Source organism: Fonsecaea monophora (assembly GCF_001642475.1).
Source record: "Fonsecaea monophora strain CBS 269.37 chromosome Unknown Scaff40, whole genome shotgun sequence".
Lineage (NCBI taxonomy): Eukaryota > Fungi > Ascomycota > Eurotiomycetes > Chaetothyriales > Herpotrichiellaceae > Fonsecaea > Fonsecaea monophora.
This window is the reverse complement of record NW_019173971.1, coordinates 198,083-221,307: the sequence shown is the minus strand read 5'-3', so window position 1 is coordinate 221,307 and position 23,225 is coordinate 198,083. Positions and strand designations below refer to the sequence as shown.

Genomic DNA, 23,225 nt, shown 5'->3' with positions numbered 1-23,225 from the left:
GAAAGCAAAAGTCTTAACCACTTGCAGAGCTCTACTCGTAATTATACCTCTGCCCTTTTTGCAATATATCCGCGGTACCCTCGACACGAGTTTTATTTTTCGCCGGCGCGGACCACCAGAAGAAACAGATGGCTGCCGCTACAACTCTCCTCCAAGGAGGCACCGTTCTCTACCACGGCAGAAATGACCACGTCGAGGTGCTCCGCAACACCGACATTCTCATCCAGGCCAACAAGATCGTCAAGATCGGACAGAAATTGTCTGCTCCCTCGGGCGCGGCGATTACCGACTGTCGCGGCAAGATTATCAGTCCTGGCTTCATCGACACGCATCATCACCTGTGGCAGACGCAGTTGAAGGGTCGACACGCCGAACAGTCGGTGTTTGATTATATTCCCAGTGGTAGGTGCCGAGCGACAAGTTTCCTGTATTCTTTTCTGGGATCTGGTTCAAGTCGCGGGGTGCTGACCAGTTCGACAGGATTCTGGCAGAGCTACGTGTACAGCCCGCAAGACATCTTTTGGGGCCAGCTCGGCGGTGCGCTGGAATCCATCGACGCGGGGACAACGTTTGTGCTCGACCACGCGCACGGGTGTCAAACCAGAGAACACGGTGAGTCCCTCTCGGACAGCCTTACTGCTACTCCTTTCTAACCAGAGCGAACCAGTCAGCAAAGCTCTAGCAGCAACATGTGCATCTGGCATCCGCTCCATCTTCGCCTACGGTCACGCACCGTATTTCACCAAATGGGACAAAGACACGTGCGAGCCGTCCATGGACATCATGCCCAAATCCACCATGGACCATCTCTTCGAACTCGCGGCGAAACAGCCCTTTGGCCACGGCCGCGTGACGCTCGGGTTCGCGTTTGACTATTATTTCCTGCCGCAGCAGGCCGTGACGGGCATCTTTGAAGCGTTGAGAAACGCGGGCGTCAAAAACTTCACCAGTCATTATGCCAAGAATGCTACCTTTGGTATGTATAGCTACCTATCTATGCGTGATCCCATCCCCGCGGCTGGTGCGCACTTTCTCCAGTGACGAAGAAGACCAACTTCCTTACAATGCTCATGGCGAACCAAAGACTAACTCGTTTACCTCATGTAAGGTCAACACCCTCTAATCAACACCCTCAACGCCTACGGACTGATCAAGTCTCCGTCGGACATTCTCCTCTCCCACGCCACGGGACTCACGGCCCAAGAAACCGATCTACTCGTCACATCGCAAGTACCCGTGTCCTCGACGCCCGAGACCGAGTCCCAGATGGGGTTCGGCTGGCCCATCGCGTTCCATCCCGGCGTCAACTTCAGCTTCGGCGTCGACTGCCACACCAACAACACGTCGTCGATCCTCGGACTCGCCCGCTCGGCGCTGCAGATGGCGCGACAGCAGAGTAACCTGCCCAACGTCGAGCAGGGGGCCATGGCACTGACGCTGCGCGGCAGCGCCGAGGAGGCGTTCAACGCGGCGACGATCCGGGCCGCGCGCGCCGTGCAGCTGGGCGACAAGATCGGGTCCCTCGCCGAGGGCAAGCTGGCGGACCTGGTCGTCTTCGACACGCTGCACAGCACGGGGATGAGCTGCGTGGCGGACTCGGACCCGCTCACCGCGGTGGTCCGGCACAGCGACGTCCGCGACGTCGAGGCCGTCATGATCGACGGCGTGTGGCGCAAGAAGGACGGCAAGCTCCGCCCCGTCGCCGTCGAGGGCACCAACGAAACCCTCGAGTGGTCGCACGTCCGGACCAAGCTGAGAGACAGCGCGGGCCAGATCGCCGAGAAGCAAAAGGGGCTGAATATGGACAAGGCCAAGGAGGCCTTGATCGCCATGTTTCGCATTGATCGGTCGAAACTTGTCAAAGACGCGTAGCGTGAGGTTTAAAAGCCATGTCCGGGCCCTTTGATGTAACACATTGAAACCCCAAGCAAACGAAGCAAAAGTGCAATGTTATATAATAGGAAGGTATTGTTGTCGACAGACATATCACATCACATACATACATGCATATACATAGGCGGCGTATATGGGAAAATGAATCTACAATAAATGATATCGCTCTTCTTTTGTGGGACTATTTATGAAAATACATAGTTATACGATATTCCTACCTCAGCATATCCTCTCCAATGTGATAGGCTGAGTCGTGTCGCCCAGATCGTTGTCACAGTATCTTCTTCCTTCTCCCTCCCCTCTTCCTCTCTCCTCAGGCTCAGAAGCCTCACTTACTTCCCTCCAACGTAGCCGACAATACAAACCATACCTACGACGCCCCCACCGAAGCCCTTCGCTTTACCAGGACGGGAAACCGCTCCGGCCGGACGAACCAGTAATTGACTGTGCGCCAATCAGCAGGGTCCATGGCCAGCTCAAAATCGTAGTGCTCGACCAGGCGCGGGACCAGCTTGCTCATCTCGAGCGTGGAGATGTGGCGGCCCAGACAGGTGCGGGAGCCGAGGCCGAACTGTGTACTCATATGTCCAGGATTAGCTATGTTTGGTGTCCAAACTCAAATGAAGAGGAGAAGAAAGGGAGACAAGGACACAGTGGGAAAGGAGGATAGGTGGAAGGATGGATAGTTGAAAGAGAGGGATGGGGATAGTGGAGATAGGAATCTGGGGATAGAGAGTGATATCGCTTATCGATCTGGACATACCGGCATGTAAAAAGCCTCCATGCGCTTCAACCGTTCCACATCACCCCCCTCTTTCGCTTCGATCCACCGCTCCGGCCTGAACTGGCCGACATCGTTGCCAAAGACCTCCTCATTCCGATGTGCCACCCAGCTATTAACGCCGACGATCGCGCCCGCAGGGAAGTAGTGGCCCAGCACGGTGGCGCCCCCAGCAGGAACGACCCTCCACAGTGGCAGGCCCGTGGCGGGATGCATGCGGAGGGCCTCCTTGATGACGGCCTGCAGGTAGGGGAGGTCCTGGGTGACTTTGAACGGGAGGGTCGGTGCATCACCGTCCTCCTGGACGGATGTCCGTGATTTTCTGTACTCGGCGATTTCGCGTTGTAACTTTTCCAGCGTGCGCGGGTTGGTGAGTAAGTGGAATAGCACGCTCGAGAGTGACACCGCGGTCGTGTCGGAGCCGGCGATGATGTTGCTGAGGCCCATCATGAACATGTGGTATCTGGTCACTTGCTGCGGGTTCTCCAGGTGTCCGTCGCGGAGCTTGTCGAGAAAGTCTCGCGGCGTCTGTTCCTGTTGCTCCTGGGCGAGCTGGCTCTGCTGGATATGCTTTGCTGTTGTTGTCGTCGGTTTCGTACCCTCCGCAGTCCGCTCTTTCTCTCGCGCGTCAATCTTCTGCTGCACAAAGTTCATGAGGTACGTCCTCCCCGAAGCACCGTTGTTGGGGAGGAACTCCATGACCCGGTACACGAACGGGTGTAGCCAGGCGTAGATGCCGATCAGGGTCGAATAGACGCCCGACTTCTCCAGCGCGGCGATCGTGCCGGCGATGTCGTCGCCGCGGTCCAAGAACCCAAACCGCTCCGAGTACGTCAGGTTCCCCATGACGTCGAAGGCGTAGCACTGGAACCAGTGCGCCATGTCGACCTGTTCGCCCGACCTCTCGAACTCGGTCAGCCGCTGGTCGAAGATGGCGGTGCAGTCGTCGACGTATTTCTCGTACGAAAGCAGCGCGCTCATGCTGTATAGGCCCTGGAATCGCTTCCGGGTTTCGGCGTGCCTGCGTATGTCCCGGTCGGCAAACAGGGCCCATTTGTCAGGGCTGGGATGTTTCCAGCCCTCGTACCAGTCCGACTTGCGAAACTTGGATCCAATTCCGTAGACCTCCTTGTCTGGCGCGGCGATCGAGTACAAGTTGGGCCCGACGCGAACAATGGGGCCGTACTTTCGGTGCAGTTCAATGTTTTCGTGGTGGAATGAACCTGCCCGTACGTGCCAGAAGTACCAGATCCGTGAGAAGCGTGCGAGCCAGGGGCCTGGAATAGACCATTCTGGCGATGTGACTTTTCGGTATAGCCACACGATAGTGTATATGGCCGCAACGACACACAGTATAAGGCCAGTCTTGCGAATTTCCATGGTGGAGTCTCCTATACAACTTGTAGAATGATTCAGACCAGGTCTCTATCCGTACACGAGATATTCTAGAGAGTCAATTCACCATTCGATTTCTTTCGCGGTTTAGGGAGGGGAAATACATACGTACCTCGACAAGGAACACACGTTGAGAACGACGCCTCACACAAAGCTCTGGTCGAATTATCTTGCCTCTTGCCCTTTGCTGGACCGTGACGGGCGGCACGGGGCCCAGACATGGACTACCAACTGCCCCGTACTCGAGGGGTTCGGGCTGCTGATAGATTTGCCCGAGCGTCCCTCAAACCCCGTTCCAACCCCATACGGAGTCTCTCGGGGCGATGCAGGCGAGGCGGCCGTTCACCACCTACCACCGGCTGGCCACGATGTGCATGAGAGGTTCACGAGATTGTGCTGTGAGTATGTAGGTACACGCATTTCAATGTTCCACCAAGTGCATCCGCTATAGTGGTGTGTCTATGAAAATACTTCGCCGCATCCAAATCCAGCACAATATTTCGATTGTACGCCATGGCCGTTGACAAGGCAGACTCTACAATCAAGACTGTGGCATTATGCGGGGTGAGTGATTCTGGCTGACCTCGTTCTAATATGCTGTGGGTGTTGACTTTGACAGGCCTCTGGCTTCGTCGGTCAAGCCATCTTGAAGGCGCTGTCCGAGTCTGGCCGCTTCGATGTGACAGTTCTCACTCGCTCAGTCCATAGCAATGGCAATGGCCACGTCGAAAATGACCGTGTCAAGTACAAACAAGTCGACTATGATTCGGTCGACAGCCTCACCGACGCCCTCCGTGCCCAAGACGCAGTGGTTTCGGCCATTGGCAAAGGAGACACGGCACGCATCCAGCACAATCTGATTGACGCTGCAGTGGCTGCTGGCGTCAAGCATTTCATCCCTTCGGAATTTGGGGCAGATTTGAAAAACACAAAGATATCCGCGTTTCCGATATACAAGGGCAAAGTGGCCCTGGAAGCATATCTGGAGGAAGCAGCATCCAAGAGTCGATTGATATACACGTATATATACAACAACGTGATCCTCGATTTTGGTCTTCGAGTCGGTTCCATCCTCGACTTCAAAACCAACACAATTCGCATCTACGACGGCGGCGCCCACAAATTTTCCACCTCAACCTTGTCGGCCATTAGCCATGCAGTTGTCCAGATCCTGCTGCAACCTGAAAAGTTCAGCAATCGACCTGTTCGGATTAGCGAGGTTGCCATTTCCCAGAAACGTCTGTTGGAAATCGCAAAGAAACTCGAGCCAAGCAAGGAATGGACTGCCATCTCAGTCGACTCGGCCCAGCTGGTCCAAGACGTCCAAGAAGAAGCGGCCAAGGGCATTTTCAGCCTGCGGGTGTTCAACGCCTACGCAATCCGCGGGGCCTTTGCACCGGATTTCGGTTGCCTGTATGAGAACAACGACAACAAGGCACTCGGCATCTCCGAATTGACCGAACCCGAACTGGACCAATACTTGGCGAGATTCGTTCGTCAATGAACCGCTTTGCTGCCATTGAGGTGCTATGACCAGGGATACAGCTGTCCTGCTCGGCCGCGCGCTGGGACTAGGTGTGTTCGAACGTAAAGGGCTCCAGCAAGGGCGGATCTGTAGCGCTGATGTTATCCTTCATTTCGCGACAAGCTGAAAGATCTTCTTCTGAGACACCAACCACCAGCATAAGGCGCTGTGACCAAATCACTGCCGTCGCACTGTTATATGTGAGCCACCGTGCGACTTGTGCGGAATGTTTGTGTAAAATGGCAATCCCTTCCTACTCGGAGCGCCGCGGCGGAGCTGATGGGAGGTTGATTGTATCCGTGCCAAGAGTGGTCGATTCTGAGGGCTGCTGAAGACGAGTAAGACAGCTATCTTGGTCCTTTGGTCCTGCATCGAGACGTCCACAATACCCCTGACATTCACTCCCCCAGAGATATAGTTCTAGCCAGGATCGCGGTAATGGGACCCCGCCGCTTGAGGAGTATGTAGAAGATTCTCAAATGATCTCATGTCGAGAAAACTTGGATCGAAATCCGTCCCCAGGAATGGATCCATTGTCTGGCTGTCATCGGGAAGGTCAGCATCAAAGTGAAGCATGTTGGACGTCCCAAAAGGGCCGCCCTCGTGAATATCCACATCCCCGAGTCCGATTGAGTCAGGTCTCTGGACCAATGTCTGTGCTGTACTATCTGACCCGTGGGCCACCTGTAAAGCATTCTGGGCCGATGGTGGCGCAATTGAGGGATGCGCGGCGTACTTTGCAATTTTGGCGGTTCGTGTGATTGCCTGAGAAGAGGAGGTTGAGCGGCGGCGTTTTCGAGCCTTTTTCCTCTCTGCCCTGGCCTTGTCTAGGGATTTGATGATGGAGCGCCATTGATGAGCGCGCCTGTGGTCTCGCGACGAGTTCCACCTGAGAACTACACTTTGTTCCACAATTCGCCAAGCTCTCTCGACGTGGTCTCTCAAAGGGTAAGAGCACATTTCGGCCAATGCCACGGCCAAAGCAAACCACTCGTGATAGCAACTGAGCAACCATGCCCATTTGCGAGCTCTCGGGTCGGTTCTGAGGCTGTAGGAATGTTCCAAGGCTGCAACAGCCTCCACAAAAGCCGTGATTCTTTCCTCCTCGGTCAGCAAGTTGTTTTGCGACAGCGGGTTATAAACAAAAAGGCGAAGGTTGCAGATCAGAAGCTTCACGATAGTCCCGGTGACCTGGAGGTTTTCAGCTCGTGGTCGCATTACAGATTGGGCACTTGATCTTACCCATTGCAGAGGATGGTCGTTGGGGGTGGAATGAAGAAACTCGTTCTCTAGCTTTTGCCGCTGGTCCTCCACCCAGCTCACCTTCTCTGGCATGGTCATTGATGCAAAGCTTTTACCGTCCGCACCAGCGGGGCGTCGTTTGTCAATTACAGTCCGCCAAATGTCCGCAAATCGATAGCGGGCATTGGCGAAGCAAGAATCCACAAATCCTTCACGTTCAGGAGGGTACTCTGTCATGTCTGGGAACAAGTCGCAGTCGTTGACCCGGCAAGGCAGTGCGGCATCGAAACTACTGATTTCCAGACTATATGGCCAAAGTTTGTTAGACCGGAGTACCCCTCCGAGGGTCTGTATGGGGTTACTTACGTGGTGGGCGTACAGGCGTGATCTTCAGATGAGGCAGCATCCAGTAGACAGATGTGCCACCACACTCTTCGCCTCATTTCTGAATCAAACTTTGAAAGCTTGAGGAAGCTCCCGTCTCGATGCATGCCTCTCGATTGAGCCAGACGCACCGCCAACCCCGTGAGATTCCAGGAAAGGCTGGGATCGTGTGGTCTCAGAATGATCAAGAACAAAACAAAAGCTTGCAAGACGAGGATCTCGTCGGTATCCAGTAGTTTGGCGCGTGAAAGGGCACCCTGGAGGCCAACACGGTACCTCTTCAATAGGATGGCCTGATCAGCGTCGAATTCCTGCCGGGTCGCCTCTGGGGTCAGACTGGTGACGGCGGCATAGTAAATGACAAAAATCAACGGTTCGATGCGAGGTGGAAGGGGACGCTCGTCTGCAGATTTCAGCGCCTCCACGACCAATGGTCCAACAGTGGGAAGATGCAATATTGGGGCCAAAGGTTGAACGTTTTCTTGGAACAGTTGCCACGCCCGAAAGCGATGTTGTTGCGGTGGATGTCGTGACCGAAGATCACTTCTCCCCGTGGGGGCGTGACCAAGATAGAGCTGGTCATCGACCAAATCGTCCGCCGCCGGATCATCAGATGTATCGGATGCAGAGTCGGACAAGCTATCGTCGTCCTGCGAATTTGGGTGAGCACAAATCATGACCGGCTCAGTACACTCACCTCTGTATGTAGAGAGTCCCAAAACAAACCGCTGATATAGCGATGCCTCCCCGAATCCTTGACCAGCTTACCAACAGTCGTGCCGTAGGGGCTCCACGGGGTAGTTTCCGACCCGGACATTGAGTTAATGGTCATAGGCGAGCCGTGCAGACTTGGCAAATCCAGAATCATGGGGCTGTTTGCTGGTGGCTCGATAGGATGCGCAATGGCGCGAGGGATGGGCTGCTCTACAATGACAGGAGGCGGGGGAGGATGAGGAAGAGGAGGAGGAGCAGCAGCCTCCATGGCAGCGCTGGTGATGGCCTGGAGGGATCGTTCCACGGCACCAGCACCATCGTCGTTGATTTTGGATACCAGAGATTGGAACAATGGCTCCAGTCTCCTCAACTCATGCAACAGTTCAGCATCGGCAGCAGTCTGGCGCTCCACGGCCGACTTTTTGAATGGAAACACACATTCGGTGCGAGTCTTGACACAGTTTTGACAGGGTTGCCTCTTGTCGCATTTGACCTTGCGACGGCGACATGTCACACACACCCGAGGTTGGATGGCATCTTTTGGTCCTGTCTGAGGCTCATCCTCTTCTTGGCCAGGTTCCTGTTGAGGGTGTTGTGGTTGTGCAGAGGGACGTTCGCTGTCCTGGTTCGTGGTGGTGCTGCCGGCCTGGGGGTGCAGTTGCAGTTCTGCAGGTGAAGGATCTCGAGAGCCCATTATGGCCCAAGGAACGGCTAGCTGTCAACGCTGTTTGGCGGAGTAGCCCCGGGTGTCATACCATGCGGGACGAGGTCTGGGAGGATTTGAGAGGACGTGAAACAATCGTGGCCTGAGTTGGGGGGCGGCAATATCAAATGCAGCGCCAATTGTGATGGGATGTGGAATGAGCACCGTATTGCAGGTGGACGTAGTAGTTTAGGTACTCAGAACATATTTTGGCTGACGTCGAAATGAGAGAGTTGAGGGCGAACGTAGATTGGCGCAGGGGAGGCTTGGGAGGTTGAGAGTGCCTAGGATGCTTCGCACACACGACCGCAGGGGCACGGGGCGCAGGCAGCATTGGCGTATTGGCGTGGAGCGGGGTAACTAGAGTTTCCCTCCTCCACCTTCTTCTTGGGTGCTTGGGCCCTGAACCAGTGGCTAGGCCTAGACTTATCGACGACACACCCACAATTGCAAATGGCTCAACGACGGATGGCCAGTGTCTTGAAAATCTACGAGACCTTATCCGTGCCCACCCATTGACAAGCTTTGATACACTCGGATACTGGAACGACGGCAAATGTTTTCGCCTCCCATATCAAGCTTGACACAGAGTCCTATCGATAGCCTCGAGCGATGGACTGTGGACGAATTATTCCCAACATTGAATGTACGGCATCTACCGGGCACAATCATCTGGCATGAGCACATCTGAGCCCGGGGCGATGGATACCACAAATGCCCTTCCCCTCCACGATGCCACTCAATCCTTCACAAACGATTTACGCACAGAATACCACACAGCCTCCTGACCTGAGTACATTCCCGAGTGAACAATTGTTATATCACCATGGACTCTGGGTTGGATCTCTACCAAGTCGGATCCGCCACAGCAGCCAAGTCAGTGCCATCTAGGACTTGTGATCACTTCGGGTTTTTCGGCCGATGAATTGCGAGGCCGCGTTTGTGGAGACTGTCAGTGCTGAAAAGAGGGTGTGAACAGGATCTTGACCAATGGCAATAGCGGATGGCGTTGACTGCGCGGGTACGAGGCATGGCCTAGTGAACCCCTGTTCAGCCTTGCATCGGCAACACATCCAGGACCCGGTCAGACAGAGGCTGAAGGGCAACAAGGAACCCGACATTCATACTGCACAACCCTCACAACCATACAGCTGCTAGTCCATAAGGAACTATATGCGACTCATACGCGGTCTATATACACATCTTCATCATCATCACCTGTACACTTCAACTGGGTATATCCCTACAACCCGTGCAAGAACAATGGCGACAGCACCTCCCCAAAAGTCGGAATGGCTGATCGTCGTCCACGACCTGCCCGATACTGCGGATCGAAGAAGAGAACTCCTCCCGTGAGTAAGACCTTTCAGTCTCCAAAATACCTTCTCGCTGACCATTCCAGTAAACACGGCGAGGACCGCAAGAACGATCCTGCTGGGTTCTGGGTGTTTGGAGGTATGTACATACGTCTATCCGCGCCGCGTTGGAATTTGATTCCTTCCGCCCTGGAAGTTTGCTGATCTGGAACAATCAAAACGGAACCACAGGCGCTCTCCTGGATGAGCCTGCTTTGGCTGGGAAACCCATGTCCATGGCGGGGAGCTGTATGCTCGCATACGCAGAGAGCAAGGAGGAGATTTTGGAACGGCTTAAGCGCGACGTTCTAGTTACTGGGAAAGTCTGGGACTGGGAGAAATTGCAAGTCTATCCGTTCTGGAGGCCTGCGAGACCGTCCATATAACACGGTCTTTCTACTATGGGTAGTTGTGTATCTAATGGCATTCTACTCGCCGCCATGGTGCGCGTAGTAGGCCTTCCACGCATCTCTCTCCAACTGGCCCAGTAATTGCACACTGATCTCGTCTCCTGCCGGCAAGATCTGGGTGACGAACAAGCCTCCCTGACCCAGACCGCGGTTGACGTACCACCCAATATTGGGCATGCCGTTCCATGTTAGCGTGCCTTTGGGGAGGTTGGGCACCTTTTCCAACGTGATCAGGCCGCCCAGGCCGAAGCTGATGGGAGTGGAAGCATCGCCACTTTCGATCCCCGTGAGTTGCTTGTGTAGGGACTAGTCATTATCGTTAGTGAACCTGTCGAAGGCGAATACGCAAGGTCTCTAAAGGGGAAAAGGGCATATCTTACATCTTGAGAAAGGAGTCCCTTGTGCTGAGCACTCCCGACGGGAAACTGAGGCTTGAACATCAGCTCAACAGTCTCGCTCTTGAGGAGGATCGGCGTCTCCCTGATCAGATCCATCAGTACAGCAGCAAAGTCCGCCACGCTCGTCACAAGGCCCATCCCTCCGCTATGCTCGGCGGAGGAGCCGGTATAGGGCGACGTGGAGGGGACCAGGAGGCCGTCGCTGCCCCGGTAGCTCATCTCCAGCAACTTGTCCTGGATGTCCGGCCGGCTCTTGATGTCGAAGGTGGAAGATTTCATCCCCAGCGGCTTGAAGATGTTCGTCTCCACGTACTCGCCGAGCTTGACGTTGCCGTTGAGCCTCTCGACCAGGATACCGGCCCAGTCGATGGAGCCTCCGTAGACCCAGCCCTCGCCGGGCTCGAAGAGCAGCGGCGTCGAGTACGAGTCCTTGACGCGGCCACTGAAGACGAGGGGCGCCTCGCCTCGGGACTTTCTCCACGCGATCGTCAACGGGTTCATGGCGTCGTAGTTCAGCCCACTGGTGTGTGAGAGCAGGTGTCTCAGCGTGATTTTGGCCGTTGCGGGCTTGAGCGTGAACGAGTCTCCGTCCGGGACGACGATCTGAGGGTCCTTGAGCTCCGGCAGGATGGTCGCCACTTCGGTGTCCAGCGTCACCAAGCCTCGCTCGACGCATTGCAGAGCGGCAATGGTGGTGAGGAGCTTCGTGCAAGAGAACGCCCAGAAGGTACTGTCCAGAGACGCTGGTGTATCCGAACTCCAGCTCTGTCGACCCGCGCTCTTCTCGTAGCGCATCACCACATCTAGAGAGTCTGTGAGCTCAGGTTTCTTGTCGCTTGGAACTTGCAAAGGCCACCATTTACCTTTTCCATCTCGACCGAATCCCACTACCACGGCAGACAAGATGCCTTTGGGACCTTCGGCGATCCTAGCCTCGAGGCTGCTCTGAAACGTACTCATGTTGTCGATAGGCTTAAAAGTAATCGTAGGCGAGTATCAGACAAGTTAAGAATGGAATTCAGGTGCACGCAATATGTGGCTTTTATATACATGGCCCATGTATCAAGTATTTAATGCGACAAATCACAACAGCGCCTCGCATGGACAGGGCTTGGGATGGCCTCATGTCCGAAATACTCCGTCTTCCTCACATAATGCCGGATCGATACCTCCGGCTCTGGGGACCTATAGCGACCGGCAGGCCTGGACGCCGAATGTACGAGCTCGAGAAGCTACGTGCGCCGAGGGAATCCACCTGGAATCGCTTTTCTCTATTCAGGCTGCCACAGCAGGTACTATTCAGGGTGGGAGCCATCCAAGGAATCAATTACAGCCAGACCGGGGTTCTTCTCACCTCCAGCATCTACTCCTAAAGGCTCATTGAGACATAGCGCTCTCTGTCGCTGTCGTGACCTTCCTCCCGGCCTTGACGCGCAGCAATTGCTCCGCGTTCCGGAATGCTATCATCTCGAGCTGTTCCGGCGTAACCATACCGCTCTCCTGCAACTCCTTGATCCACTTCAGCCCATTCTCATTCTTCTCAAAGGGATAGTCCACGCTATACAGGATTCTGTCGACAGCGGTGTTCCGCAAAAGACATGCCAGGGGCGCCAGACTCCACACACCGCTGGTCGTGACCCAGATGTTCTCGTCCCAGACTTGTCGCCAACCCCGCCGTCGCTCGCCCCAGCGGACGCAGAGCTTCTCGACGCGCTCCAGCATGAATGGGAGCATCTCCCCAAAATGCCCGATGATGATCTTGAGCTTGGGGTACGCGTCGAATAAACCCGACGCGAAGAGCTTCAGCACGTGCAGCCCGCAGTCCTGGTGCCAGCCGAAACTGCTGGAGCCCATGCCGCGTTCGGCCCCGATGCTGTAGTTGCCCTGGTAGATCAACTGCTGCTGCTGTTCTGTAGGGTAGATGGGGTGGAGGTATATGGGCACGTCCAGCTCCGATGCCGTCTCGAAGACAGGCCAGAACTCGCGCGCGTCGTAGTATTTGCCATGGACGTGGTTGTCGATCAGGGCGCCCACGAATCCCAGCTCCTCGACACACCTGCGGAGCTCGCCGGCTGCATCTTCGGGAGTAGCCATGGGCAAGACGGCGAACCCTGCGAATCGCGTGGGATGTTTCTTCACGGCCTCGCTGAGCTGGTCGTTGGCCTGTCGGCACGGTGCCAGCGGCAGAGTACTTGGGCCGGGGCCATGGGAGACAATCTGCAAGGAGATGCCATTCGTGTCCATGTCCCGCAGCCGGATGTCGCCCACGTCCAACAGCTTGGACGCTACATCTGGGAGGTGCTTCAGCTGTTCCGAGTAGATTTCGGAGAGATGAGACAGCAGGTGAGAGGAGACGAAATGCTCCTCGAGCGTAATCAGCGGTGGCAGAGACATTTCGTCCATAATAGTTCCATCAACCCCCCTTGGAGCATTCCGTGTTTGACGTCGGTGTCCTGCCTCTCTGCCGCTTCACCGGTTCTTTCTTGGTCATAGCGACCATTTGACTTTGAGAAACAGATAATGACAAACCCGAGACCTGCCGAGCCAGTTCTCCGCGAGGTCCGCCTTCAGTATACAGAGTTGCCTAGCAGCCTAGTTGGGACTTGGAGATCGCCCTGCCACGCCCCGAGAGCTCGGGAAAAGCACCGAACGCTACACACGATCAAATACCAGGACAATATACCTCGTACTACCATCGGGAACCATGTAGCCGTCAACAAGAAGCCACCATCAACGACAATACCGACCAAGGCGTCTCACACGCACAAATCCCCTTTTTGTTCAGTACTGGCCAAGATGAGCTTCCTTCCCCTCGCGGCCTACGTGAAGGAGTCCGGCGTCATTAAAGCCCCCGTCCACGACGTCTGGGCTCTCGTCTCCAAAATCCACCAGTGGGAGCCCATCCACTCGGGTCTGAAAAAGGCGGAAAAGATCTACGACGACAAGGGCGAGGAGACGCAGTTTGTGCGGTGGGATTTCAAGGACGAGCATGAAATCATTTGCCGAGTTGAGGCGTTGGATGTATGGCAAAGTACCCCCCCCCCCCTTTTTGTTTTTCTCTCTCTATGGCTTGATATGATCCCAAAACCTTCATCCTCTGTGAGGAGGGTGTGTGTGTGGGGGGAGCTGTTCGTCAAGGTTCTACGCAGTGGTGATCGATTAATTGATTGACTGATTGACGTGGAAATCCATACAGCACCTCGACTACATGATCAAGTTCAGCACAAACTGGTCAAAGCTGCCTCTCGAATACATCGGCGTCGTCACCACCATCCGGCTCTTCCCCATCACTTACGGATTTTGCAAGGGCTACACACTCTTAGTCATGGACGGTGAATACACGAGCGACGTCAATCCTGGTGAGTAGTAGAACCCCCTTTCCCTTCCCATCTCAAAGCGTGGAACAACCCGCGTGAAAGGCAAGATTTAACGTGCCACTCTAGCCATGCTGGCAACGGGATCGAGAAGGAGACGTCAATTCATCGACGAGGTGTCGGCGTACTTTGAATCGGGAAAGAAGTCGCCCATCCCTACATCACAGGTCCCGTGGGCACGGGAATAGTTTCCCAAGTTGAGAGGAGATTTCAAGGCGCGTGGCATATATTTAACAAAGAGATTCCAGGTCCCGATTAAAAAAAGGACCTGATCCGCGAAGCTATTATTGCTTGAGGAATTGTTCCGCGTTGTCCATCGTCACAGCAGTCTCCCCGTTGTACATCTCGAGCTCTGCGAGTGCTCTCTTCGCTTCGGATCTTATAATGTCCTCGACGCCGCGGAATCGCGGTTTGAATTCGACTCGGAAAGGCAATGGACGCGACGTGGATCGATCGTCGTAGGCGAACGGATCTAGTTTGACATCGTTTCCCTGGTACATGTTAGCAGTGTCGGGCATGGCATGACAGGATCTGAAAATGCTTACATGTTCATCAATGGCCCTCATCTTGAAAGCCCACAGTAGCTCCGCGCACGTGAACCAAATGCCCTGCTCGGCCATGGGCTGGCCGCTGCAGGCGCGTCTTCCCCAGCCGAACGTGAAGATGCCTCGCTTTGTAGGATTCGGTCGGCGTTCATCCTCGTTCAGCCATCTCTCTGGACGAAACTCATCCGGGCTCGGGTAGTCTCTCGGATTGCGGTGGATGGCCCATAGGTTTCCAATCAGGGTGGTTCCCTTGGGTATCAAGTAGCCGTTATAGACGTCGTCTTTGATGGGCGCATGCGGAGGCCCGCCTAGGACAATGGCCGATCGCCACCTGAAGTTCTCGGTGATAATGGCGTCAAGATACGGGAGCTGATTCTCCTCTGTCCAGGTAGGGAAGCGATCTCTCTCCGGAAGGACTCGGTCAAGCTCTTCCTGCGCTTTGCGCTGAACCTCCGGAAAGAGGCACATGGCAAAGATAAAGGAGATTGTCGACGTGGTCGTTGTGTCCACGCCACCTCCTATCAGATTTCCAGTCAAGGAGGCCACTTCCTTGTAGCTCAGGCCGTATTGCTTCTGTGATTTTATGAGGTGCTTTGAGAAGTTGTCAATCTTTGACAGTGAAGCCTCCAGGGAAAGGGCGTAAAAGTACTTGAGCGACCTCTGGCCTTCCTTCCACAGGATCGAAGGCAGCGGGTAGATCCACGCAGGAAGCTTGCACAACCATGGGTACGACTCGGTTAGAAATTGACCAGGACTAGAAAAGCCGGCACCGTTCTGGACAAAGGACAGGGCGATCCCTAGGACGTAATCATTGTTGGCCTGAATTCGTCGGCCCCAACCAACGATGGACACGACTGAGGTGGAGTATCGTTCGATAGAATTTACATAGTCATCAGGACTTTCGAGTATGTTGAGAGCCAGCACACGAGATTCATTGCCTTGGAAAGTGCGGTACGCTCGGACAGCTTGTGCCCCGACAGCAGCATGCTAGAGCAGGTCAGCTTCAACCCGGTAGGAAAAAGATATACATGTGCAATCACCATGATCCGGCGATGAGTCCTCCACTGATCCCCATAGACCAAAGAGGTTTGATTCGTCGTGCTTTCGTCAAACATGTCACCGACAAGGACCATATGAGGCCTTGAGGAGTAGATATTCGCCCTTCTGTCCATGAGCTCCGACGCGCTCCAACAGTCGTTTGCAATCACGGTTGGGGTGGTGCCCGTCCAGATGGTGATCAGTGGGCTGTCGTACTCCTTTGCCCACCTCTCAAACGTGATCCAGGGCTTTGACATGGGAATCCTACCGACAGTCCCGATGATGGGCAGGGGAAACGGCCCTGGAGGCATCCGGCGTCGCAATCGTAGCACTCTCACATAGTCAATGGTAATCCATAGTAAGGGGACTCCCAGGAAAAGCAAAGCAATCCATTTGTAGATACTGAGTACTCTGGATAAACTATCCAAGTCCAAGAATGTGGTGGACGGTAGAAGCATCTTGAGACTCCTGTCTTTGCGAATGGAAGACAAATCAGCCAAAGAAAGTGCCTTTGAGTTAGGAGTACGGTGAGAAGAAAAGGACTGTGAGAACCTGCTGCTTATCGCTTGACTTCAACAGAGCTATAACGTCCAATATCTTGATGATAGCGTCCACAAGTGACGAAGGCGTACTAGACTAAATCTGGAATTATGGCACTCGAAGGCTAGTATCCACCAGGCTCGGGGAGAACGGCCGACGTATAGCTTGTATTGGTGATATGCTGTTTCGCACAGATACGGGAACTCGGGATTATCTGGTCTGAATCCGCTAAAATAGCATTTGTATCTCGGTCACTCGCTTGGTCCGGCGTCTTCGCAGATTGCGATGATGCCGCTTGGGGCTAACCCCAGATATGACCCGGAACGGAGTCAGTTTTGGTTGTGGAATGGTATACAACACGAAGATAGGCTGACGATGGCGTCGTCGTCCTTCGGTATCTATCCGTCCAACCTCTAAGTTGACAGGAATACACAATCACTTTGGTGCTAATCAGTCATCTGTGAGGGTTGTAGAGGTAGCAAGATATTCGAGTGAAGAGTCCCTCCGTACAAGGTTTTTTTTTTCGCTTTGCGCAACCCGAAGGATTCATTTCTAGATTCGCTGTCCTCGGTAGTGCATAGGCGCAGAGGAAATGTGCATATTCACCCTTCGTTGTCGCGAGAGTGACGGCTATCTTAGTGTGCTAATGCTGTTCCTGATAAGGATTGTGCGCTCAAGTGACTGGCGTCTTTTCTTTGATTCCGGTGACTGTTTCAGTGTGTTCCTCGCTCAGATGACCGTGTCTAACGAACAAACCTGCAACAAGGCCTAAGCCGGCGAAGGCGGTGGTGGCGATAAACATCTGGCGCGTCGACCATGCAAACGCTCGCAACACAGCAAGCTTCTGAGAAGGATCCCCTATCTCAGCATAGATCATGACGTTCGCCGCAGCCTCCTTGCCCGTTAATCGTTCCAGAATCGATGATGGAAGGCCAGCCTCGGCGAGCATAGACGCCTTTTGATCGATGGAGCTTTGGAATATTACACCAGTAATAATGACCGATACGGCGATGGCAGTGCTTCGGACAAACGCAAACGTGCCAGTCGCTGTTGCGACGTCTTGCTGATCGACACTGCTCTGAATGGCGATCATCGGCGACTGAAATAAAAGCCCAGACCCAGTGCCTATCACAACCTGGATTCCGAGGGCTGTTGCAATCGAAGATTCCGTGTCAAGCATGACGAGCAAGCCGCTTCCAAGGCAGATCACACAGGTGCCAACCCATATGAGCGCTCTGAACCTACCAAAACGGTGGATGATCATTCCGGCCGCAACTCCAGCCAGCCCTGTACATAATGCCATGGGCAAGACATACAGACCAGACTTGAGCGGAGTGGCTGTCTTGACGGATTGAAAGAATAACGGGAGGTAGAATTCCAGAGCCATAAAGACCTGAACCGCTGTCAGCAAACGCATTTCTCTTCGGGCAGGAAAATCATACTAAACCATGCGAGAAGCACACAAGCAGACTAGCCACATTAGACCATTGCTTGAAGAGACCGAGCGGTAGCAACGGATATTCGGCTAGTCTGGCTTCACAGAAGATGAAAACGGCAACCATGGTAGCTCCAACAACAAGTAAAACGATCACTTTTGCAGATGTCCACGGGTAGACGACTCCGCCTAAGTTGAGTCCGATCAATACCATCAGAATCGCAGCCAGAAAGGTCAAGAGGCCACACCAATCGATGGCTTTCATTCCGACTCGGAACGCGGTTTTCGTGTGTTGAACTCGCAGAAAGAGCAACGTCATGACGAATGACGAGCCACAAACGGGTAAATTGATCCAAACTGGTCGCTGTCAGTATGTGGACGTCCATCGAACATCATGACCCTTACAACACCAGCGCCAGGTTACAAGAGAGGCAAATAAGCCACCGATGATGGGGCCACAGCCACCAGCTACAACCCAGACCCCTTGGGACAGTCCAAGGAACAGACTTCTTTGTCTAGAGAAAGGTTAGGCTTCTGGACTGAAAAGGTCGGTGAGGAAACCAACCTCAAGCTGAATAGATCAGAAATCACCACTTGGACGATTAATATAATGCCCACGCTGGAGAAACCCTGAAGAGCTCTACCAACAATCATTCCTGCCATCGTTGTGGTAGCGGCACAGACGGTGGACGACGCAAAGAATATTGCAAGGGCGCCCAGCAAGATCATTTTGCGTCCCCAAATATCCGACAGCTGCCCCCATATTGGAGCTCCCACGGCATTCGCAAGTAGATAGGCACCCCCAATCCAGGTATATCCGACGGCTGAGCCGAGATCATGAACGATGACTGGTGTAGCTGTAGCAGTGATGGTGGCATCGAGTGCAGCAACGAACAAGGACAACTAGACATGTATCAGTAAGAACGCAGGTTAGCTATAAGCTTCTGCCGAGACGCTTACGAACAATGCGACCAGTGTAGCGGCTATTCTCCAGGTGGTTCGATGCACTTTGCTCTGCTCTACTATCGGCGTCTCGAGTGCCTCGATATCTGTTGCAGTGTTTTGCGAAGCCGTTTGTGGTTCGGGAGAAAATGGACCCAAGTCATTATGGTTGGATTGGGAATGCTCTTGAGACGTTCTACCCATGTTACCAAGAGGGCTTCCAGAGTCCATGAGGCACTTATGAAGCATACTATGTTTGAAAAATTGGTGTACTGAGTGAATTTAACATGGTAAATGCTGGACTGGATGTTAAGATGGCGTATTCCTGAAGCGGCATTCGTCTTGGTAGGTTTTCGGCTCCTCGGGCGTGGACTCCCGATCTGCGGTCGACCGCGTATAATTTGCTTCTGTTATGGGTTCTTGAACTCGATACTAAAGATATCGCCATTTCCCTGATATATGTCGCAAATTTGAGCATCAATGCAATGCTAAATCGCAGAGAGAGTTTGTCGTGGTGTCATAGAAATACCAGGTGATGCTTCGGGCCACGATGGTCACCAGATCACCAGATATATCATGTTGCTTCTGACGAATGCTAGGGCTGGCCGAATCTGCACAGCCACCCGCTTACACAGCCACCGTGTGTCAAACGCTTTGAGGAAGAATGGGCGTCGCGGTGGAGAATCCAATCGATCACGAAAGGCACAGAGTTGCGACAGAATGTAAGATACTCGTCCTCTCGAAAGCGCATTTTCCATTCTTGGCTCTTTCTGGCAGCATCGCCATCAGAGAGATATCTCAGCTAGGAACGTGATGCGGCGCAACAGATTGGGAACCCGACGCGTAGTAAAGGCAAGGTCAGCCGTGTGCCATGATGCATAGGTACGATAGAGCACCCCTTCGAGAGGTGGTAAGCTGCATTCCTGGAGCTTGACAGGTAAGTCAGCGACTAACAGAAGATTCATGCTGCCAGTCTGTGATACGCGCATCTTGAGAACCGAGTTGGAAGGGCGTCGTGCCCTCGACAACGCCTGTTTTCAATCACATCTGGGACAACCGACAGCACGGCGTAGAGCCAGCGCCATCGAAATTTTGACTGCAACAACTTGGTCACTCAGTCATGACCTTCATTCAGTTTCCGGCCGTTGATACGAGAGAGGGACGATAGCGATACACGGATTGGGCGTCAAGTTCTTCACACCAGGTGGTTTTCATTCAGTGGTGCACATCCTCTCATTTCAAAGATCGGCGGAGAGATACGAAGAGACAATTAGCTACTACCTCCTTATCAAATCTGCTCTGGGACGGAGAATCGATCGGATAAATAATGGGTAGGATGATAAGAAGATTGATAGAGAATTCCACAAGTTTTGATATACCTCTCGCTTCACTTGCCCTCGGCATAGCTTCCGGGTACTGCTTGGACCGCAGATAGCAGGTTACCCGATCGAGTTCTCACTAAAATGTCAGGGTCTAGTATGGCTTGGCAAGGCTTAGTGAAGCTTCGATTCGGCTTGTCGGTACGAACCGGAGACTTGAAAGATCATTTCCTCCCACACTTGCAAACACCGTCGACACTACCAACTGAAGTTTTGAATGGCAATTGAATTAGAATCGAAGACTATTCCTATGACACCTACAAGAGCAAGTACAAGACTATGAGTCTCCACCATATTCGAGAGACTTGCCTCAATTTCAGCTTCGGAAACACGCCAGATGAACGCACCCAAGCTACTGCACGCCGACTGCGGTTCTAGCATTTCTTTGTAGCATCGAAAAGACTTGCGCATGGACTTCCTGTATCCAGTGCAGCAGCCCCGACTCCTAGCTGCCTCGGCATTTCTGACCAGAGTATGGACACACTAGCTCGTACATCAAGTGCATTTCATACGACCTCGGCCAATCCTACTACAGACCACAGGAACTTTTGGGGATCACCGGCTGAGGATCCGATATCACGCCCATGAGTATCGGGACGTGACCCGAGGGTAGGATCGAGGCTGGTAGCTCGACCGGAAATGGCCCAGGGAAATCCACTTATCGCAGTAACGGGGGGCCTAGTCTCTTAGATGCACACGCGCGACAGGATCATCCCGTTACTTGCGGGGAGGTGCCACCGATACTTATGGATTAAACCTAGAGTCGACTTTGGCTTCTGGTCCAGACTGGGGGATGCGACAACCTGACGTCAATATGCGTCCTTCGGGATATGGCTTATCAGGCTCAAGCTTCTCTGCAATCTGCCGTGTACAAGGGGCAAGTCACAAGTAGATAAGTGAGAACATTTCTCTGAGTTCCCGGCCCATATCCATCGTCTCACGACATTCAACCCTGCCCTGACTATTACAGCACCATCGCGTTCTGCATTTTTCCACAGAGCCGCCGTCAAAATGTCGAAGGAATATAAAGACGTTGAAGACCTAGCCCCTGTCCAGACTACAGACAAGGGCGAGATGGTTAATGTCCAACGTTCTGCGAGCACCGTGAGCGTACATGACGCTGTCTTTGGGCAGGTGACAGAGGAGGGACCCAACTATCGCAACGTGAGCCTCAAATCACTCCCTACATATATATACCAGGACTATGCTGACTTGCTCGACCAGGTGGGCTGGTTGGGTACGGTTGCTCTGATGATGAAGACCCAAATCGGCCTCGGTGTGCTCTCTATTCCAGCAGTCTTCGACACGCTAGGCTTGATTCCTGGCGTCATCTGCTTGCTAGCCATTGCCATCATTACCACCTGGTCCGACTACATGGTGGGAGCTTTCAAGCTTCGACATCGTGCAGTCTATGGTATTGACGATGCTGGCGGCTTGATCTTTGGACGTCCCGGCCGTGAGGTTCTTGGAATTGCTTTTTGCTTGTGTCAGTCCTGGTCTCGCACTCTATTGCTTCAAGTTTCTGACTCCTTTGCAGACTGGATCTTTGTTGGCGGCTCCGGCATGCTCGGTCTCTCCATCGGGCTGAACGCAGTCTCGACCCATGGCGCCTGTACTGCTGTGTTTGTCTTGGTGGCGGCGATTGCAGGATGCTTGTTGGGGAGCATTCAGACACTCGGCCGAATTTCATGGCTCGCCTGGGTTGGTCTCACCTCCATCGTCACTGCAAGTAAGCGCTACACTCCCGTCTCTACCTTGTTTCTCCGATCTAACGAGCTCTTCAGTCTTGACTGTGACCATCGCTGTCGGTGTGCAGAGTCGACCCGCCGATGCTCCTCAAGTGGGACCGTGGTCTTCCGACTACAAGCTGTTTAAGAACCCAAGCTTCACCGATGCTATATCTGCGATATCCTCCCTAGTATTTGCATATGCCGGCACTCCTGGCTTCTTTGCCATTGTGTCAGAGATGCGCAATCCGAAACACTACACTCGTGCGCTATTGATCTGCCAATCTGGCGTGACTGCAACATACATTACAATTGGCGTGGTTGTCTACTACTACTGTGGATCATATGTTGCCTCTCCAGCTCTAGGCTCCGCAGGTGCACTCATGAAGAAGGTCTGTTACGGCCTCGCAATTCCAGGATTGCTCGTGTCCACGACACTTTTCATCCATGTAAGTCTCTCCTCTCACTCAGCACGTCCATACAGACCCCTGACTTGGAGAATTTCCAGCTGGCTGCCAAGTACATCTTCATCCGCGTCTTCAGACAGTCTCGACATCTCACGTCCAATACCATGGTCCACTGGTCCGGCTGGATCGGATGTACCTTCGGCGTCACCGTGATTTCCTACATCATCGCCAGCGCCATCCCCGTATTCGGCGGTCTTGTGTCGCTGATCGGCGCCCTCCTCGGTACACTACTGTCGTTTCAGCCCATGGGTTTCATGTGGCTTTACGATCATTGGGGTCTGCCCAAGCCCGAGCGCGGCCGCTGGTGGACGTTTATGGTCGGATGGAGCATCTTTGTCATCGTGTCCGGTACTTTCCTCATGGTTGGTGGTACCTACGGATCCATTGTTGGCATTATCGACTCATACAAGGCGTCCGGCGGGTCTGCGGCCTTTTCATGCGCCGACAATTCAAACTCGGTACATTGAGAGAAGATACATATCGTTGAAGAATCGGTCGGCGGTGGCAGCGATGTGGAGTGCAGGTGTCCAAGACGTGAAGTTGCACATCAACAGAAATGGGGAAGCTATAGACTCTACACCCATGTGTACAAAGACTTTCGTTAGATGATACGGCTTTACAGAATTCCTTGATAACAAAGCACACAAAAAGACTCACACCACAGAGAACAAGGTCTTGAGCCAGCAGTGTCTCCTAGCCAAAAGTCTGTCAGACGTTTCGGGCCAGTATACAATGGGGTTCATCCTGGATTCTGGCCCATTGTAAGTCATTCGTTCCTGCCCCAGCGTTGGCGTGAGTCCGAGCAGTAGATTGACGCTGAAGATAGTCTGGAGTCGATCGATCCATAACATTCATCGGTGCTGACAACGCCACAGCCTCTACCTCCGTCAGCTTGATCCGCATAAGGAGATATCTCTACTCTACTATTTCCACCAGGAGCGCATTGATGGTAATTCTTACTTAGTCACTCTACAATAA

At 53.6% G+C, this 23,225-nt stretch overlaps 11 protein-coding genes across 11 annotated transcripts; 5 read left to right on the top strand and 6 right to left on the bottom strand.

The window, feature by feature from the left end:
* Positions 1-128: 128 nt before the first annotated feature.
* On the top strand, positions 129-1,872 carry AYO21_06056 (hypothetical protein; the record flags this gene model as incomplete). The annotated part of the gene is made up of 5 exons (XM_022656021.1): positions 129-402; positions 481-612; positions 668-976; positions 1,039-1,103; positions 1,156-1,872. The coding sequence occupies 5 exons, from the start codon at positions 129-131 to the stop codon at positions 1,870-1,872; spliced, it is 1,497 nt and encodes a 498-aa protein (XP_022511733.1).
* Positions 1,873-2,263: 391 nt separating this feature from the next.
* AYO21_06055 (hypothetical protein) lies at positions 2,264-4,054 on the bottom strand (the record flags this gene model as incomplete). Its single annotated transcript, XM_022656020.1, has 2 exons — positions 2,264-2,464; positions 2,657-4,054. 2 exons carry the CDS (start codon positions 4,052-4,054, stop codon positions 2,264-2,266), a joined length of 1,599 nt encoding a protein of 532 aa, XP_022511732.1.
* A 528-nt stretch (positions 4,055-4,582) lies between these two features.
* Positions 4,583-5,573, top strand: AYO21_06054 (hypothetical protein; the record flags this gene model as incomplete). Its single annotated transcript, XM_022656019.1, has 2 exons — positions 4,583-4,633; positions 4,689-5,573. The coding sequence occupies 2 exons, from the start codon at positions 4,583-4,585 to the stop codon at positions 5,571-5,573; spliced, it is 936 nt and encodes a 311-aa protein (XP_022511731.1).
* A 441-nt stretch (positions 5,574-6,014) lies between these two features.
* Positions 6,015-8,628, bottom strand: AYO21_06053 (hypothetical protein; the record flags this gene model as incomplete). The annotated part of the gene is made up of 4 exons (XM_022656018.1): positions 6,015-6,785; positions 6,837-7,140; positions 7,203-7,870; positions 7,918-8,628. The coding sequence occupies 4 exons, from the start codon at positions 8,626-8,628 to the stop codon at positions 6,015-6,017; spliced, it is 2,454 nt and encodes an 817-aa protein (XP_022511730.1).
* Positions 8,629-9,900: 1,272 nt separating this feature from the next.
* Positions 9,901-10,378, top strand: AYO21_06052 (hypothetical protein; the record flags this gene model as incomplete). The annotated part of the gene is made up of 3 exons (XM_022656017.1): positions 9,901-9,989; positions 10,040-10,092; positions 10,185-10,378. 3 exons carry the CDS (start codon positions 9,901-9,903, stop codon positions 10,376-10,378), a joined length of 336 nt encoding a protein of 111 aa, XP_022511729.1.
* A 42-nt stretch (positions 10,379-10,420) lies between these two features.
* Positions 10,421-11,760, bottom strand: AYO21_06051 (hypothetical protein; the record flags this gene model as incomplete). Its single annotated transcript, XM_022656016.1, has 2 exons — positions 10,421-10,708; positions 10,783-11,760. The coding sequence occupies 2 exons, from the start codon at positions 11,758-11,760 to the stop codon at positions 10,421-10,423; spliced, it is 1,266 nt and encodes a 421-aa protein (XP_022511728.1).
* A 417-nt stretch (positions 11,761-12,177) lies between these two features.
* On the bottom strand, positions 12,178-13,194 carry AYO21_06050 (hypothetical protein; the record flags this gene model as incomplete). Its single annotated transcript, XM_022656015.1, has 1 exon — positions 12,178-13,194. One exon carries the CDS (start codon positions 13,192-13,194, stop codon positions 12,178-12,180), a length of 1,017 nt encoding a protein of 338 aa, XP_022511727.1.
* A 402-nt stretch (positions 13,195-13,596) lies between these two features.
* On the top strand, positions 13,597-14,362 carry AYO21_06049 (hypothetical protein; the record flags this gene model as incomplete). The annotated part of the gene is made up of 3 exons (XM_022656014.1): positions 13,597-13,821; positions 13,997-14,159; positions 14,244-14,362. 3 exons carry the CDS (start codon positions 13,597-13,599, stop codon positions 14,360-14,362), a joined length of 507 nt encoding a protein of 168 aa, XP_022511726.1.
* A 96-nt stretch (positions 14,363-14,458) lies between these two features.
* On the bottom strand, positions 14,459-16,215 carry AYO21_06048 (hypothetical protein; the record flags this gene model as incomplete). Its single annotated transcript, XM_022656013.1, has 3 exons — positions 14,459-14,665; positions 14,720-15,706; positions 15,760-16,215. The coding sequence occupies 3 exons, from the start codon at positions 16,213-16,215 to the stop codon at positions 14,459-14,461; spliced, it is 1,650 nt and encodes a 549-aa protein (XP_022511725.1).
* Positions 16,216-16,970: 755 nt separating this feature from the next.
* AYO21_06047 (hypothetical protein) lies at positions 16,971-18,878 on the bottom strand (the record flags this gene model as incomplete). Its single annotated transcript, XM_022656012.1, has 5 exons — positions 16,971-17,690; positions 17,740-18,089; positions 18,138-18,247; positions 18,298-18,635; positions 18,693-18,878. The coding sequence occupies 5 exons, from the start codon at positions 18,876-18,878 to the stop codon at positions 16,971-16,973; spliced, it is 1,704 nt and encodes a 567-aa protein (XP_022511724.1).
* Positions 18,879-21,064: 2,186 nt separating this feature from the next.
* Positions 21,065-22,714, top strand: AYO21_06046 (hypothetical protein; the record flags this gene model as incomplete). The annotated part of the gene is made up of 5 exons (XM_022656011.1): positions 21,065-21,217; positions 21,278-21,539; positions 21,591-21,782; positions 21,838-22,229; positions 22,289-22,714. The coding sequence occupies 5 exons, from the start codon at positions 21,065-21,067 to the stop codon at positions 22,712-22,714; spliced, it is 1,425 nt and encodes a 474-aa protein (XP_022511723.1).
* Between the last annotated feature and the right edge of the window lie 511 nt (positions 22,715-23,225).